The 18422-nt window shown below is 50.7% G+C and overlaps 1 protein-coding gene across 1 annotated transcript; it reads left to right on the top strand.

Annotated features, from left to right (window-relative positions):
- The first annotated feature begins 13257 nt into the window (after nt 1–13257).
- On the top strand, nt 13258–14700 carry rassf10b (Ras association domain family member 10b). Its single transcript, XM_067993565.1, has one exon. It carries the CDS (start codon nt 13258–13260, stop codon nt 14581–14583), a length of 1326 nt encoding a protein of 441 aa, XP_067849666.1. The 3' UTR covers nt 14584–14700.
- Nucleotides 14701–18422: the final 3722 nt, after the last annotated feature.

Below are 18422 nucleotides of genomic sequence, written 5' to 3'. Positions count from 1 at the left end.
CTGCGTGGGATATTAAAGGGTACGGGGAGTGAGGGGGAGAGTGGGATTAGACTGGGTGGGATATCAAAGGGTATGGGGAGTGAGTGGGAGAGTGGGATTAGACTGGGAGGGATATTAAATGGAACGGGGAGTGAGGGGGAGAGTGGGATTAGACTGGGTGGGATATTACAGGGTACGGGGAGTAAGGGGGAGATTGGGATTAGACTGGGTGGAATATTGAAGGGTACGGGGAGTGAGGGGGAGGGTGGGATTAGACTGGGTGGGATATTAAAGGGTACGGGGAGTGAGGGGAGAGTGGGATTAGACTGGGTGGGATATTAAAGGGGACGGGGAGTGAGGGGGAGAGTGGGGTTAGACTGGGTGGGATATTAAAGGGTACGGGGAGTGAGGGGGAGAGAGGGATTACACTGGGAGGGATATTAAAGGGTACGGGGAGTGAGGGGAGAGTGGGATTAGACTGGGTGGGATATTAAAGTGTACGGGGAGTGAGGGGAGAGTGGGATTAGACTGGGTGGGATATTAAAGGGTACGGGGAGTGAGGGGAGAGTGGGATTAGACTGGGTGGGATATTAAAGTGTACGGGGAGTGAGGGGAGAGTGGGATTAGACTGGGTGGGATATTAAAGTGTACGGGGAGTGAGGGGAGAGTGGGATTAGACTGGGTGGGATATTAAAGGGTACGGGGAGTGAGGGGGAGAGAGGGATTAGACTGGGAGGGATATTAAAGGGTACGGGGAGTGAGGGGGAGAGTGGGATTAGACTGGGTGGGATATTAAAGGCTGCGGGGAGTGACCAGGAGAGTGGGATTAGACTGGGTGGGACATTAAAGTGTACGGGGAGTGAGCAGGAGAGTGGGATTAGACTGGGAGGGATATTAAAGGGTGTGGGGAGTGAGGGGGAGAGTGGGATTAGACTGGGTGGGATATTAAAGGGTACGGGGAGTAAGGGGGAGAGTGGGATTAGACTGGGTGGGACATTAAAGGGTACGGGGAGTGAGCAGGAGAGTGGGATTAGACTGGGAGGGATATTAAAGGGTGTGGGGAGTGAGGGGGAGAGTGGGGTTAGACTGCGTGGGATATTAAAGGGTACGGGGAGTGAGCGGGAGAGTGGGATTAGACTGGGTGGGATATCAAAGGGTATGGGGAGTGAGTGGGAGAGTGGGATTAGACTGGGAGGGATATTAAATGGAACGGGGAGTGAGGGGGAGATTTGGATTAGACTGGGTGGAATATTAAAGGGTACGGGGAGTGAGCGGGAGAGTGGGATTAGTCTGGGAGGGATATTAAAGGGTACGGGGAGTGAGGGGGAGAGTGGGATTAGACTGGGTGGGATATTAAATGGAACGGGGAGTGAGCAGGAGAGTGGGATTAGACTGGGTGGGATATTAATGGGTACGAGGAGTGAGGGGGAGAGTGGGATTAGACTGGGTGGGATATTAAAGGGTACGAGGAGTGAGCGGGAGAGTGGGATTAGACTGGGTGGGATATTAAAGGGAACGGGGAGTGAGCGGGAGAGTGGGATTAGACTGGGTGGGATATTAAAGGGTACGGGGAGTGAGCGGGAGAGTGGGATTAGACTGGGTGGGATATTTCAGGGTACGGGGAGTGAGGGGGAGAGTGGGATTCGACTGGGTGGGATATTAAAGGGTATGAGGAATGAGCGGGAGAGTGGGATTAGACTGGGTGGGATATTATAGGGTACAGGGAGTGAGCAGGAGAGTGGGATTCGACTGGGTGGGATATTAAAGTGTACGAGGAGTGAGCGGGTGAGGGGGATGAGACTGGGTGGGACATAAATGGAACGAGGAGTGAGCAGGACAGTGGGATTAGACTGGGTGGGATATTAAAGGGTACGGGGAGTGAGGGGGAGAGTGGGATTAGACTGGGTGGGATATTAAAGGGTACGGGGAGTGAGGGAGAGAGTGGGATTAGACTGGGTGGGATATTAAAGGGTACGGGGAGTGAGCGGGAGAGTGGGATTAGACTGGGTGGGATATTAAAGGGTACGGGGAGTGAGCGGGAGAGTGGGATTAGTCTGGGTGGGATATTAAAGGGTACGGGGAGTGAGCGGGAGAGTGGGATTAGACTGGGTGGGATATTAAAGGGTACGGGGAGTGAGCGGGAGAGTGGGATTAGACTGGGTGGGATATTAATGGGTACGGGGAGTGAGCGGGAGAGTGGGATTAGTCTGGGAGTGATATTTAGGGTTACGGGGAGTGAGCTGGAGAGTGGGATTAGACTGGGTGGGATATTAATGGGTACGGGGAGTGAGCGGGAGAGTGGGATTAGACTGGGTGGGACATTAAAGTGTACGGGGAGTGAGCAGGAGAGTGGGATTAGACTGGGAGGGATATTAAAGGGTATGGGGAGTGAGGGGGAGAGTGGGATTAGACTGGGTGGGATATTAAAGGGTACGGGGAGTAAGGGGGAGAGTGGGATTAGACTGGGTGGGACATTAAAGGGTACGGGGAGTGAGGGGGAGAGTGGGATTAGACTGGGAGGGATATTAAAGGGTGTGGGGAGTGAGGGGGAGAGTGGGATTAGACTGGGTGGGATATTACAGGGTACGGGGAGTAAGGGGGAGAGTGGGATTAGACTGGGTGGGATATTAAAGGGTACGGGGAGTGAGCGGGAGAGTGGGATTAGACTGGGTGGGATATTACAGGGTACGGGGAGTGAGGGGGAGAGTGGGATTAGACTGGGTGGGATATTAAAGGGTACGGGGAGTGAGGGGAGAGTGGGATTAGACTGGGTGGGATATTAAAGGGGACGGGGAGTGAGGGGGAGAGTGGGGTTAGACTGGGTGGGATATTAAAGTGTACGGGGAGTGAGGGGAGAGTGGGATTAGACTGGGTGGGATATTAAAGGGTGTGGGGAGTGAGGGAGAGAGTGGGATTAGACTGGGAGGGATATTAAATGGCACGAGGAGTGAGGGGGAGAGTGGGGTTAGACTGGGTGGGATATTAAAGGGTACGGGGAGTGAGGGGAGAATGTGGTTCGACTGGGTGGGATATTAAAGGGTACGGGGAGTGAGCGGGATAGTGGGATTAGACTGGGTGGGATATTAAAGGCTGCGGGGAGTGACCAGGTAAGTGGGATTCGGCTGCGTGGGATATTAAAGTGTACGGGGAGTAAGCAGGAGAGTGGGATTTGACTGGGTGGGATATTTAAGGGTATGGGGAGTGAGCAGGAGAGTGGGATTAGACTGGGTGGGATATTAAAGGGTATGGGGAGTGAGCAGGAGAGTGGGATTAGACTGGGTGGGATATTAAAGGTTATGGGGAGTGAGGGGAGAGTGGGATTAGACTGGGTGAGATATTAAAGGGTACAGGGAGTGAGGGGAGAGTGGGATTAGACTGGGTGAGATATTAAAGGGTACGGGGAGTGAGCGGGAGAGTGGGATTAGACTGGGTGGGATATTAAAGGTTATGGGGAGTGAGGGGAGAGTGGGATTAGACTGGGTGAGATATTAAAGGGTACAGGGAGTGAGGGGAGAGTGGGATTAGACTGGGTGAGATATTAAAGGGTACGAGTAGTGAGCAGGAGAGTGGGATTAGACTGGTTGGGATATTAAGTGGTACGAGGAATGAGCGGGAGAGTGGGATTGGACAGGGCGGGATATTAAAGGGTCCGGGGAGTGAGCGGGAGAGTGGGATCAGACTGGGTGGGATATTAAACGCTCCGGGTGTGAGCAGGAGAGTGGGATTAGACTGGGTGGGATATTAAAGGGTCCGGGGAGTGAGCGGGAGAGTGGGATCAGACTGGGTGGGATACTAAAGGGAATGGGGAGTGGGGGAGAGTGGGATTAGACTGGGAGGGATATTAAATGGCACGAGGAGTGAGCGGGAGAGTGGGATTAGACTGGGTGGGATACTGAAGGGTCAGAGGAGTGAGGGGGAGAGTGGGATTAGACTGGGTGGGATATTAAAGGGTACAGGGAGTGAGCAGGAGAGTGGGATTAGACTGGGTGGGATATTAAAGGGTACAGGGAGTGAGCAGGAGAGTGGGATTAGACTGGGTGGGATATTAAAGTGTACGAGGAGTGAGCAGGAGAGTGGGATTAGACTGGGTGGGATATTAAAGGGTACGGGGAGTGAGCGGGAGAGTGGGATTAGACTGGGTGGGATATTAAAGGGTACGGGGAGTGAGGGGAGAATGTGATTCGACTGGGTGGGATATTAAAGGGTACGGGGAGAGAGGGGGAGAGTGGGATTAGACTGGGTGGGATATTAAAGGGTACGGGGAGTGAGGGAGAGAGTGGGATTAGACTGGGTGGGATATTAAAGGGTACGGGGAGTGAGCGGGAGAGTGGGATTAGACTGGGTGGGATATTAAAGGGTCCGGGGAGTGAGCGGGAGAGTGGGATCAGACTGGGTGGGATATTAAACGCTCCGGGTGTGAGCAGGAGAGTGGGATTAGACTGGGTGGGATATTAAAGGGTCCGGGGAGTGAGCGGGAGAGTGGGATCAGACTGGGTGGGATACTAAAGGGAATGGGGAGTGGGGGAGAGTGGGATTAGACTGGGAGGGATATTAAATGGCACGAGGAGTGAGCGGGAGAGTGGGATTAGACTGGGTGGGATACTGAAGGGTCAGAGGAGTGAGGGGGAGAGTGGGATTAGACTGGGTGGGATATTAAAGGGTACAGGGAGTGAGCAGGAGAGTGGGATTAGACTGGGTGGGATATTAAAGGGTACAGGGAGTGAGCAGGAGAGTGGGATTAGACTGGGTGGGATATTAAAGTGTACGAGGAGTGAGCAGGAGAGTGGGATTAGACTGGGTGGGATATTAAAGGGTACGGGGAGTGAGCGGGAGAGTGGGATTAGACTGGGTGGGATATTAAAGGGTACGGGGAGTGAGGGGAGAATGTGATTCGACTGGGTGGGATATTAAAGGGTACGGGGAGAGAGGGGGAGAGTGGGATTAGACTGGGTGGGATATTAAAGGGTACGGGGAGTGAGGGAGAGAGTGGGATTAGACTGGGTGGGATATTAAAGGGTACGGGGAGTGAGCGGGAGAGTGGGATTAGACTGGGTGGGATATTAAAGGGTACGGGGAGTGAGGGGAGAGTGGGATTAGACTGGGTGGGATATTAAAGGGTACGGGGAGTGAGGGGAGAGTGGGATTAGACTGGGTGGGATCCTAAAGGGAATGGGGAGTGAGGGGGAGAGTGGGATTGGACTGGGAGGGATATTAAAGGGTACGGGGAGTGAGGGGGAGAGTGGGATTAGACTGGGTGAGATATTAAAGGGTACGGGGAGTGAGGGGGAGAGTGGGATTAGACTGGGTGAGATATTAAAGGGTACGGGGAGTGAGGGGGAGAGTGGGATTAGAGTGGGTGGGATATTAAAGGGTACGGGGAGTGAGGGGGAGAGTGGGATTAGACTGGGTGGGATATTAAAGGGTACGGGGAGTGAGGGGGAGAGTGGGATTAGACTGGGTGGGATATTAAAGGGTACGGGGAGTGAGGGGGAGAGTGGGATTAGACTGGGAGAGATATTAAAGGGTACAGGGAGTGAGGGGAGAGTGGGATTAGACTGGGTGAGATATTAAAGGGTACAGGGAGTGAGGGGAGAGTGGGATTAGACTGGGTGAGATATTAAAGGGTACGAGTAGTGAGCAGGAGAGTGGGATTAGACTGGTTGGGATATTAAGGGGTACGAGGAATGAGCGGGAGAGTGGGATTGGACAGGGCGGGATATTAAAGGGTCCGGGGAGTGAGCGGGAGAGTGGGATCAGACTGGGTGGGATATTAAACGCTCCGGGTGTGAGCAGGAGAGTGGGATTAGACTGGGTGGGATATTAAAGGGTACGGGGAGTGAGCGGGAGAGTGGGATTAGACTGGGTGGGATATTAAAGGGTACGGGGAGTGAGGGGGAGAGTGGGATTAGCACTGGGAGGGATATTAAAGGGTACGGGGAGTGATGGGGAGAGTGGGATTAGACTGGGAGGGATATTAAAGGGTACGGGGAGTGAGGGGGAGAGTGGGATTAGACTGGGAGGGATATTAAAGGGTACGGGGAGTGAGCGGGAGAGTGGGATTAGACTGGGTGGGATATTAAAGGGTACGGGGAGTGAGGGGGAGAGTGGGATTAGACTGGGAGGGATATTAAAGGGTACGGGGAGTGATGGGGAGAGTGGGATTAGACTGGGAGGGATATTAAAGGGTACAGGGAGTGAGGGGGAGAGTGGGATTAGACTGGGAGGGATATTAAAGGGTACGGGGAGTGAGGGGGAGAGTGGGATTAGACTGGGAGGGATATTAAAGGGTACGGGGAGTGAGGGGAGAGTGGGATAAGACTGGGTGGGATATTAATGGGTACGGGGAGTGAGGGGAGAGTGGGATAAGACTGGGTGGGATATTAATGGGTACGGGGAGTGAGCGGGAGAGTGGGATTAGACTTGGTGAGATATTAAAGGGTACGGGGAGTGAGCGGGAGTGAGGGATTAGACTGGGTGAGATATTAAAGGGTACGGGGAGTGAGCGGGAGAGTGGGATTAGACTGGGTGGGATATTAAAGGGTACGGGGAGTGAGCGGGAGTGAGGGATTAGACTGGGTGAGATATTAAAGGGTACGGGGAGTGAGGGGGAGAGTGGGATTAGACTGGGTGAGATATTAAAGGGTATGGGGAGTGAGCAGGAGAGTGGGATTAGACTGGGTGGGATATTAAAGGGTACAGGGAGTGAGCGGGAGAGTGGGATTAGACTGGGTGGGATATTAAATGGAACGGGGAGTAAGGGAGAGATTGGGATTAGACTGGGGGGGATATTAAAGGGTACGGGGAGTGAGGGGGAGAGTGGGATTAGACTGGGTTGGATATTAAAGGCTGCGGGGAGTGACCAGGAGAGTGGGATTAGGCTGCGTGGGATATTAAAGTGTACGGGGAGTAAGCAGGAGAGTGGGATTTGACTGGGTGGGATATTAAAGGGTACGAGCAGTGAGCGGGAGTGTGGGATTAGACTGCGTGGGATACTAAAGGGTGTGGGGAGTGAGGGGGAGAGTGTGGTTAGACTGGGTGGGATATTAAAGGGTACGGGGAGTGAGGGGGAGAGTGGGATTAGACTGGGTGGGATATTAAAGGGTACGGGGAGTGAGTGGGAGAGTGGGATTAGACTGGGTGTGATATTAAAGGGTATGGGGAGTGAGGGGGAGAGTGGGATTAGACTGGGTGGGATATTAAAGGGTACGGGGTGTGAGGGGGAGAGTGGGATTAGACTGGGTGGGATATTAAAGGGTATGGGGAGTGAGGGGGAGAGTGGGATTAGACTGGGTGGGATATTAAAGGGTACGGGGACTGAGGGGGAGAGTGGGATTAGACTGGGTGGGATATTAAAGGGTACGGGGAGTGAGGGGAGAGTGGGATTAGACTGGGTGAGATATTGAAGGGTACAGGGAGTGAGGGGAGAGTGGGATTAGACTGGGTGAGATATTAAAGGGTACAGGGAGTGAGGGGAGAGTGGGATTGGACTGGGTGAGATATTAAAGGGTACAGGGAGTGAGGGGAGAGTGGGATTAGACTGGGCGGGATATTAAATGTTATGGGGAGTGAGCGGGAGAGTGGGATTAGACTGGGTGGGATATTAAAGGGTACGAGGAATTAGCGGGAGAGTGGGATTAGACTGGGTGGGTTGTTAATGCGTCCGGGGAGTGAGGGGAGAGTGGGATCAGACTGGGTGGGATACTAAAGGGAATGGGGAGTGAGCGGGAGAGTGGGATTAGACTTGGTGAGATATTAAAGGGTACGGGGAGTGAGCGGGAGTGAGGGATTGGACTGGGTGAGATATTAAAGGGTACGGGGAGTGAGCGGGAGAGTGGGATTAGACTGGGTGGGATATTAAAGGGTACGGGGAGTGAGCGGGAGTGAGGGATTAGACTGGGTGAGATATTAAAGGGTACGGGGAGTGAGGGGGAGAGTGGGATTAGACTGGGTGAGATATTAAAGGGTATGGGGAGTGAGCAGGAGAGTGGGATTAGACTGGGTGGGATATTAAAGGGTACGGGGAGTGAGCAGGAGAGTGGGATTAGACTGGGAGGGATATTAATGGTACGGGGAGTGAGCGGGAGAGTGGGATTAGTCTGGGAGGGATATTAATGGTACGGGCAGTGAGCGGGAGAGTGGGATTAGACTGGGTGGGATATTAAAGGGTACGGGGAGTGAGGGGGAGAGTGGGATTAGACTGGGTGGGATATTAAAGGGTACGGGGAGTGAGTGGGAGAGGGGGATTAGACTGTGTGGGATATTAAAGGGTACGGGGAGTGAGCGGGAGAGTGGGATTAGACTGGGTGGGATATTAAATGGTACGAGGAGTGAGTGGGAGAGGGGGATTCGACTGGGTGGGTGATGCGGAGCTAAACACCATCACAGTCTCAATGATTCAAATGGTCTGTTTCTGTGCTGGAACATTCCTTGATTCTCTTTCCATTGTGACTGGAGCACACACCTGAGTGCCAGTTGTGCTCCAGTTCAACACCCAAATCGCCAATCCTCATAGGTGCATCTTGAGAATGAGTGGCAATTGGCTCTTCAACCACGTGAGTTGTCCCTCAGCTGCACCAAACACTTCCCTCACCAGATGTCCACTCCCGTGGACATTCCATCGAATTTAAAGGCATTAAAATAATTTTTTTTTCACAAAGGCAGTGGCAGGAGGGTCGATAACCAAAGGTCTCAGATTTAAGATAATTGGCAAAAGAACCAGAGGAGAATTTATTTTACGCAGCGAGTTGTGATGATCTGGAATGCGTTGCCTGAAAGGGCGGTGGAAGCAGATTCAATAATAACTTTCAAAAGGGAATCGGATAAATACTTGAAAAGGGAAAGTTTTCAGGGCTGTGGGGAAAGAGCAGGGGGTGAGTGGGTCTCATTGGAGAGCTCTCTCAACGAGCCGGCACAGGCACGATGGGCCGAATGGCCTCAATCTGCGCTGTAAGATTCTATGATTCTATAATGAGGACGGAGTGGTAAAAGGCTTGTCATATTCTCGAGGAGAAAATGTGTGTTTTTGCCAATTTGGGGAGAGGCCGTTGTTTTGTAACCCTGGCCCAATTTGCTAAATGTCACGGCGATTCACGTCACCGTATCCGATGTGTGTTTATAAACTAATTAGGAACATCGGAACAGCAGGAGGCCATTCAGCCCCTCGAGTCTTTTCCCCCATTCAGTTGGATCATGGCTGATCTGTATCTCAACTCCATGTTGTTTCCACATCCCTTAATGCCCTGACCCAACAAAATTCTGTCGATCTTCGTCTTGAAATTTCCAATTGACCCCCAACCTCAACAATAGTAACAACTTATATATATATTTATCGAGCGCCTTTACCGTAGGAACAACATCCCAAGGCCCGAACGGGGTCATAATCAGACAAAATGATACAAAGAGGCTCCAATGTGATTTAGACAAGTTGAGTGAGTGGGCAAGAACATGGCAGATGCAGTATAACGTGGATAAATGTGAGGTTATCCACTTTGGTTGTAAAAACAGAAAGGCAGATTATTATCTGAATGGTGATAGATTGGGAAAAGGGGGAGGTGCAACGAGATCTGGGTGTCCTTGTACACCAGTCGCTGAAAGCGAGCGTTCAGGTGCAGCAAGCAGTTAGGAAGGCGAATGGTATGTTGGCCTTCATTGCAAGAGGATTTGAGTACAGGAGCAGGGATGTCTTACTGCAGTTGTACAGGGCCTTGGTGAGACCACATCTGGAGTATTGTGTGCAGTTTTGGTCTCCTTATCTGAGGAAGGATGTCCTTGCCATGGAGGGAGTGCAACGAAGGTTTACCAGACCGATTCCTGGGATGGCAGGACTGACGTATGAGGAGAGATTGGGTCGACTAGGCCTGTATTCACTAGCATTTAGAAGAATGAGAGGTGATCTCATCGAAACATATAAAATTCTAACAGGACGAGACAGACTAGATGCAGGGAGGATGTTCCCGATGACTGGGGAGTCCAGAACCAGGGGTCACAGTCTCAGGATACGGGGTATGCCATTTGGAACCGAGATGAGGAGAAATTTCTTCACTCAGAGGGTGGTGAACCTGTGGAATTCTCTACCACAGAAGGCAGTGGAGGCCAAGTCATTAGATGTATTCAAGAAGGAGATAGATATATTTCATTAGATGTATTCAAGAAGGAGATAGATATATTTCTTAATGCTAAAGGCATCAAGGGATATGGGGAAAAAGCGGGAACAGGGTACTGAGTTAGACGATCAGCCATGATCATTTCGAATGGCGGAGTGGGCCCGAAGGGCCGAATGGCCGACTCTCGCTCCTATTTTCTATGTTTATGAAATGTAACACCAGTTTCATCGGAAGAGAGATCTCAAAATTTCCAAAATCCTTGGGGACAAAAAGGTATCTTTTTTTCCACGGAGGGGCAGCGTCCCTTTAAAAAATGCAGTTATGCGGCTACATTATTTTTTCTTTAAAAACTTTGCTCGCAATTAAAAGAAAAAGCAGATTACCCTCGGCTGCTTTCAAAGGCTGCTACAATGTAATATTCTGCTCCCCCCCGAAAGCCCCCTACTCTGCAAGCCGCACGCACCCACACACCCTGCCTGTGTCTTGAAGGGAAGCTGCTTTAAGAATAATAAGAAAACCCATTGAGAAGCAGTGACTCTCATAACAGGTGAAACAATGGCAGTGATGGATGGAGATGAGACACTGTCAAAGATTCTTTCCATTGATGCACTCTGAGCAGCTTTACCAAGTCTATTATACACTCGTTCGTCTGAATGGGAAGCATTTAAATTGCGTCAATCAGTCCCAGCATCTTCAGCACAATACTGATGAATAAATAATTAAAAGGCAGTCTGATTAAACACCCAAGGCTTGCTTGTCAGTAGACTGAAGCCACAAGTCCCTACCAGGAGTGAGGGAAAAAAACAATTCTTTATATTCTTAAATTAACTATCCACAGAAGGGGAATCCAGTAAAAATGACAGACAACCCCCCGGCCCCCCCGATGTGTTAAGTCCAACAGGGGGTCTCCAGGCAAGAATTTAGGGGGATTTAGACAGGCTGGGTGAGTGGGCGGAGATTTGGCAGATGGAATGCAATATTGGAAAATGTGAGGTTATGCACTTTGGCAGGAAAAATCAGAGAGCAAGTTATTATCTTAATGGCGAGAAACTGGAAAGTACTGCAGTACAAAGGGATCTGGGGGTCCGAGTGCAAGAAAATCAAAAGGTTAGTATGCAGGTGCAGCGGGTGATCAAGAAGGCCAATGGAATGTTGGCTTTTATTGCTAGGGGGATAGAATATAAAAACAGGGAGGTATTGCTGCAGTTATATAAGGTATTGGTGAGACCGCACCTGGAAAACTGCATACAGTTTTGGTCTCCATACTTAAGAAAAGACATACTTGCTCTCGAGGCAGTACAAAGAAGGTTCACTCGGTTAATCCCGGGGATGAGGGGGCGGACATATGAGGAGAGGTTGAGTAGATTGGGACTCGACTCATTGGAGTTCAGAAGAATGAGAGGCGATCTGATTGAAACATATAAGATTGTGAAGGGGCTTGATCGGGTGGATGCGGTAAGGATGTTCCCAAGGATGGGTGAAACTAGAACTAGGGGGCATAATCTCAGAATAAGGGGCTGCTCTTTCAAAACTGAGATGAGGAGAAACTTCTTCACTCAGAGGGTAGTAGGTCTGTGGAATTTGCTGCCCCAGGAAGCTGTGGAAGCTACATCATTAAATAAATTCAAAACAGAAATAGACAGTTTCCTCGAAGTAAAGGGAATTAGGGGTTACGGGGAGCGGGCAGGAAATTGGACATGAATTTAGATTTGAGGTTAGGATCAGATCAGCCATGATCTTATTGAATGGCGGAGCAGGCTCGAGGGGCCGATTGGCCTACTCCTGCTCCTATTTCTTATGTTCTTACGTTCTTAAAAGTTCTCCTGTGCAACCACTCATCCCAAACTGAGCTGCAGTCCCATGCTCCCGATTTTTGGCCGCCCGGTGAGGAGGAGATGGGGGACGGAGGGCACGTCCTCGTGGGCCTGCTCCCGGACCTGTCCAATGTGGCCATCCACAGGTCCAGGTTGGACGCGGCCCTTGGGGGGGGGTGGCGGTCGCTCCCACCGTCTGCCTCCCTTCCGCGGAATTCTCCGCGCCCGGGCGGCCCTGGGGGTGGGAGCACGCGGCGTCTGCCGGTACGCTCGAGGCTTTCCACGACCGGTGGGCTCCGCAGGGACTGGAGTGCATCCTGGACCGAAATAATAACATTTTAATTTGACACTTGTTTTGTCTGTACATAAACCCTAAACACCCGCCTTCTTATAAAAGGGGGGGCCTGAAAACACTAAAAAAAAACTCCGGTCTGTTCGGAATCGTTAAGGAAAACATGAACAGCTTCCCAGTTGCCTTGATTTGCAGGTCAGACTGATTCAGTCGGTCTGCTGTTAATATTCAGGAGCGTGATGTGCTGCTCTTGTTCGGTTTTTTTTCACAAGGCATCTTTAATTGGTTTGGATATATTAATTGAACGTTGCCAAAGTGGAGGGATGTGAGTGCTCGTGGATCTTTTCAACTCTCTTCTGGGAGAGAGGGGGGGAAAGAGGAAAGGATAGAAGTGTTCGATGTAATGCAGCGGAATTGATGTTTAATTCAGGAACTGTGATCTTATTAACAGTCTGACCCTGTCCAGGCAAAGGCACTGAATCAGTCTCATGGTGTAAATCCAAGGTGGGTGGGGGAGCAAACTGAACAAGAAAACCAGAACCAAATAATGAGGAATAAACAGTAGGTGGTTTGAAAGAGTATAATACTGTAGAGGGCAGCCTTGTTCTGAATGTGTGTATTTGTGTGTATCCTGCACCAACCTATGAGTGAATCTTAACTGGGGATTTTATTTATCTGTATTTTTTTTTAAATTTTTTGGATGGGTGAGAGTTTTGTTGGCGAATTTGGGGATTGCAGTGTTTCCTCCTGTTAAACAAACCAGCCCGATTTGAAAGCGCGAGGAGGCGTCTCCACTTTTGAAACGAAGGGGGCGTGTGATTTGGGTGGAGAAGTTTTTTTTTTGTAGCCTGTCAACACGATGAGGGTGAACTGAAGCAACAGTCAGATTGCACCAAGGGTCCGGAGAGAAGGAGGTGGCTGAGACTTAATCTTGGCTGGGTGTTTTTTTTTTTTGGGGGGGCGTTGGTGAGACTGACCATTGACTTTCTGGAGATCAGAGGCAAGATCAAAAGGAGGAGGAGGGAGTTGGAGGAGGAGGAGGAGAGGGGGTTTGTTGCTGCTCTCGGTGATGGACACACAAGAGTACAAGATAAGCGTGTGGGTCTGCCAGGAGGAGAAGGTCATCTCAGGACTGTCCAGGCGCACCACCTGTGCAGATGTGATTGGTGCCTTGTTGGAGGAAAGCAGGTTGGATGGAGGGTCCAACAAGCTACTGCTGGGTGCCCCGGACAGCTACTGCATGGTGGAGAAGTGGCGAGGCTTCGAGAGGACCTTGCCCAACAAGACCAGGATCCTGCGGCTCTGGGCGGCTTGGGGAGAGGAGCAGGGGACGGTCACCTTCGTGGTGGTCAAGAGCCGCGCCTCCTTGCCCAACAACGGACCCCGAAGCGCCGAGGCCAAAGTGGTCCTGAGCAAGGAGAGCTCTTGCAACCTGCGGGGCACTGCCAGGGTCACCCTGGCCATGCCCCAGGACAAGCAGAGGAGGGTGGTCCGCAAAGCCTTCAGGAAGCTGGCCAAAATCAACCGGTCAAAGAGGCAGCAGGGTCGCCCCAAGGACGCCTCTTGCGTGGAGCGGATGGAGACCCTGGTCCACCTGGTCCTGTCTCAGGACCACACCGTCCGGCAGCAGGTCCAGAGGATCAGGGAGCTGGACCGGGAGATCGACAGGTACGAAGCCGAGACCCACCACGACAGGATGAAGAGGCACGGGGTTAACTACGTGCAGGACACTTACCTGGTGGACGGGGGTCCGGGGAGCGACCCCCGGGACCCCAGGGGTCCAGAGCCAAGCCCCGACCTCCAAGAGTACGCCAGGAACTGCGAGGAGGTCTTGCGCCTCCAGGAGAAGCTGTTCGACCAGGAGGAACTGATGGAGATGGTCACCCTGGAGATCCAAGAGGAGCTCAACCAACGGTGGATGAAGAGGCGCCAGGGGGAGCTGGTCGCCCCCGCTCAGGTGCCAGAGACGGCGGACAGGGTCGAGGGTGAGCTGATGGAGCAGGAGAGGGTCAGGACCGAGCTCAGCGCCAGCCTGTACATCGGGCTTAGGCTGAACACCGACCTGGAGGTCACCAAGAAGGGTCTCGCCTACAGCCAGACCCTGTGCGACCAGAAACAGAGCGAGCTGGAGAGTTTGGTGCAGAGGGTTAACTCGTTGGCTATGGATGAGCTTCAGATATTGGAGGAGGAGGAGGAGGAGGAGGAGGACGAGAGACCATGTCCCGAGCTAAGTATCCCTCGGAACAGGTCCCCTCCAGGCAGCAACCAGGGCTGGGTCCAAGCGAGACGTCTGGCCACCAGTTGTCAGGCCACTGATGAGGACTCGGACACTGGCCTCAGTTCCATGAACAGCCAAGATTCCGACACCATCCCCATCTCCGAGTCTCTGGTATAGCAATTTAAGAAATGACTCAAATATATATAATGTCTTAAACAAAATAACAACCCACCCCATGCACTGTTTCAGGGCACCAACTAGGGAGGGAAGACTATTTTTATGGTCCCTACAAGTGTGGGGAAAGTCGGATAAATTACAAAAGGCTAAGTAAAACGGGGCAACTTTTTTTTTTGGTCCGACTTCTCTTAATAATGTGGCAAGCAGCAATTAAGGAATGCCTGCCCTCTCCGGCTGCTTGTGTGTGTTTTAGAGAGGGAGAGGGGAGCATTCGGGTCCCGTTAAACTTTGCAGGTTGGGTGTAACAGGCTTGAGTTTTTTTTGTTGCCGCAGTTGTGAAATTATTCACATTGTTCTCCCTACTCTAACATCTGTAAAATGCTGAATTCTATCTATCACACGCTGCTCATATGTAGGTTCATGGTGTATGCATGAGGGTGTTCTCACACATCAGTCTTAAGTGTGGCAGTCAATGTAGTCTTGATGTCAAAAGGGGGACAATTAAAGGGGGCATAGCTCCAGAATAAGGGGTCGCCCGTTTAAGGCGGATATGAGGAGGAATTTCTTCTCCCAGAGGGTGGTGAATCTTTGGAATTCTTTATCCCCAAGAAGCTGTGGAGGCCGGGTCACTGAACACATTCGAGGCTGAGTTCGACAAATTTTCGATCAGCGAGGGAGTCGAAGGATATGGGGAAAGGGCGGGGAAAGTGGAGTTGAGGTTAAAAATCAGACCAGCCACGGTCTCATTGAATGGCGGAGCAGGCTCGAGGGGCCGAATGGCCTACTCCTGCTGCTATCTCTTACGGTCTTATAGAAAGTGTAAGAGCAGACTCTAACTCCCCATTATACTGGAGACTCTCAACCCCTCAAACATGGGTCCCTCCTGGTGTAAATCCATATTATAAAAAGGATATAGAGGCACTGGAGAAGGTGCAGAAAGGATTCACGAGGATGATACCAGGACTGAGAGGTTATAACTATCAGGAAAGACTGAACAGACTGGGGCTCTTTTCTCTAGAAAAGAGAAGGCTGAGGGGTGACCTGTCCTTAAGATTATGAAAGGGGGAGATGTACAGAAGATGTTCCCACTTATAAGAACATAAGAAATAGGAGCAGGAGTAGGCCAATCGGCCCCTCGAGCCTGCTCCGCCATTCAATAAGATCATGGCTGATCTGATCCTAACCTCAAATCTAAATTCATCTCCAATTTCCTGCCCGCTCCCCGTAACCCCTAATTCCCTTTACTTCTCGGAAACTGTCTATTTCTGTTTTAAATTTATTTCATGATGTAGCTTCCTGGGGCAGCAAATTCCACAGACCTACTACCCTCTGAGTGAAGAAGTTTCTCCTCATCTCAGTTTTGAAAGAGCAGCCTCTTATTCTAAGATTATGCCCCCGAGTTCTAGTTTCACCCATCCTTGGGAACATCCTTACCGCATCCACCCGATCAAGACCCTTCACAATCTTACATGTTTCAATAAGATCGCCTCTCATTCTTCTGAACTCCAATGAGCAGAGTCCCAATCTACTCAACCTCTCCTCATATGTCCACCCCCTCATCCCCGGGATTAACCGAGTGAACCTTCTTTGTACTTGTGGGGGGAGACCAGAACTAGGGGCCTTAAATATAAGATAGTCACTTATAAATCCAATAAGGAATTCAGGAGAAACTCCCTTACCCGGAGAGTGGTTAGAATGTGGAACTCGCTCCCACAAGGAGCAGTTGAGGCGAATAGTATAGACGCATTTAAAGGGGACGCTCGATGAGTACACGAAGGAGGAAGGAATAGAAGGCTATTCTGCTACCCGTAACTATGTTAAAGGCGCTATATAAATGCAAGTTGTTGTTCTGTTGATGAGGTTAGATGAAGTCGGTTGGAAAGAGGCTCGTGTGGAGCACAAACACCGGTGTTAACCCCGATGGGCCAAACGGCCTGTTTCTGTGCTGTACATCACCTTCCGTGTGTTAAATAGCTTGTGAATCCAGCTCTCATTATGCCTCGTCCCTGAGCTGTCAGGAATACGGAATGGGAGTTTAATTATTTGTCCAGTACAGCGCGTTGGAGATACGAGAGCCTCAGCACTGCTGTGTGTGTGTGTGTGTATATATATCGATATAAAGTGTGTTTTTTTCATTTCCTCTCTTGATTCATCTTGCAATTGCGTGCCAAGCCTCACTTAAGAAGTGTGCATTGGGATACGGGTCACATCTGGTGCTTTATCTGCAATAGCGTCTAGGGAGGTAGCAACCGGGGCGATGGGATTTGGGCGCAGCTGGTACCAGACAGCAGTTGGGTACCAGCAGCTTTAATGCTTCGAGACAGAAGTTGGGCGGGGCTGCTGCAGTTTTCTGGGTCTTCTCATTAATGCTAGCGTCCAATTAATTGACAGCTTAGCAAAGCGTAAGGAATTAACTTGCCATTCCTGTACTCCACGTCACCAATCCCGTTCGAGAGTCGAGGCAGAGTGAAGACGCAGCTGGAAACTTATATGTTAAACCGGGAGGGCCGATAACCGGAGGACACGGGTTTAAAACAATAGAGGAGGAGAGATGAGGAGAAATTTTCTTTACGCAGCGAGTTGTGATGATCTGGAACGCGCTGCCTGAAAGGGCGGTGGAAGCAGATTCAATCGTGACTTTCAAAAGGGAATCGGATAAATACTCGAAAAGGAAACATTTGCAGGGCTGTGGGGAACGAGCAGGGGGAGTGGGACTAATTGGACAGCTCTCTCAAAGAGCCGGCACAGGCAGGATGGGCCAAATGGCCTCCTCCAGTGCTGTAAGATTCTATAAGCCAATGGTATGCTGTACAACTATTGAGGGAGTCTTGAACCCATCAGCTGTGCAAATGGTCCAGGTTCATAATTTACTTTAAAATTGGTGTTCGATAAGCATTGTTAACAAAGGCCGAACAGGCTCGCCTACTTATCAGTTGGAGGTGATGTGTTCCTGTTTAATAAGAACATAAACATAAGAACATAAGAAATAGGAGCAGGAGTAGGCCAATCGGCCCCTCGAGCCTGCTCCGCCATTCAATAAGATCATGGCTGATCTGATCCTAACCTCAAATCTAAATTCATGTCCGATTTCCTGCCCGCTCCCCGTAACCCCTAATTCCCTTTACTTCTAGGAAACTGTCGATTTCTGTTTTGAATTTATTTAATGATGCAGCTCCCACAGCTTCCTGGGGCAGCAAATTCCACAGACCTACGACCCTCTGAGTGAAGAAGTTTCTCCTCATCTCAGTTTTGAAAGAGCAGCCCCTTATTCTAAGATTATGCCCCCTAGTTCTAGTTTCACCCATCCTTGGGAACATCCTTACCGCATCCACCCGATCAAGCCCCTTCACAATCTTATATGTTTCAATAAGATCGCCTCTCATTCTTCTGAACTCCAATGAGTCGAGTCCCAATCTACTCAACCTCTCCTCATATGTCCACCCCCTCATCCCCGGGATTAACCGAGTGAACCTTCTTTGCACTGCCTCGGGAGCAAGTATGTCTTTTCTTAAGTATGGAGACCAAAACTGTATGCAGTATTCCAGGTGCGGTCTCACCAATACCTTATATAACTGCAGCAATACCTCCCTGTTTTTATATTCTACCCCCCTAGCAATAAAAGCCAACATAACGGTCTTCAGTCTCTCCTGTGTGGAGACCCTGGGCAGCTATTGTTGAGTATATTGACATGCTCCGAGACAGCGTCTGTCCTAACCTCTGAAAGATGGTGTCAGTTGCTCAATGGAAAACAGTCCCATTGTTGCTGAAAGTGTATTCCATTAGCGCAGAGCAGCAGAGGCAAACACCAAAATTTGATGATTCCCTCGAGGGTCCCAGGA

The sequence above is a fragment of the Heptranchias perlo genome, chromosome 12, assembly GCF_035084215.1.
Source record: "Heptranchias perlo isolate sHepPer1 chromosome 12, sHepPer1.hap1, whole genome shotgun sequence".
Classification (NCBI taxonomy): Eukaryota; Metazoa; Chordata; class Chondrichthyes; order Hexanchiformes; family Hexanchidae; genus Heptranchias; species Heptranchias perlo.
The sequence above is the reverse complement of the archived record's forward strand: the minus strand, read 5'-3'. Positions and strand labels throughout refer to the sequence as shown.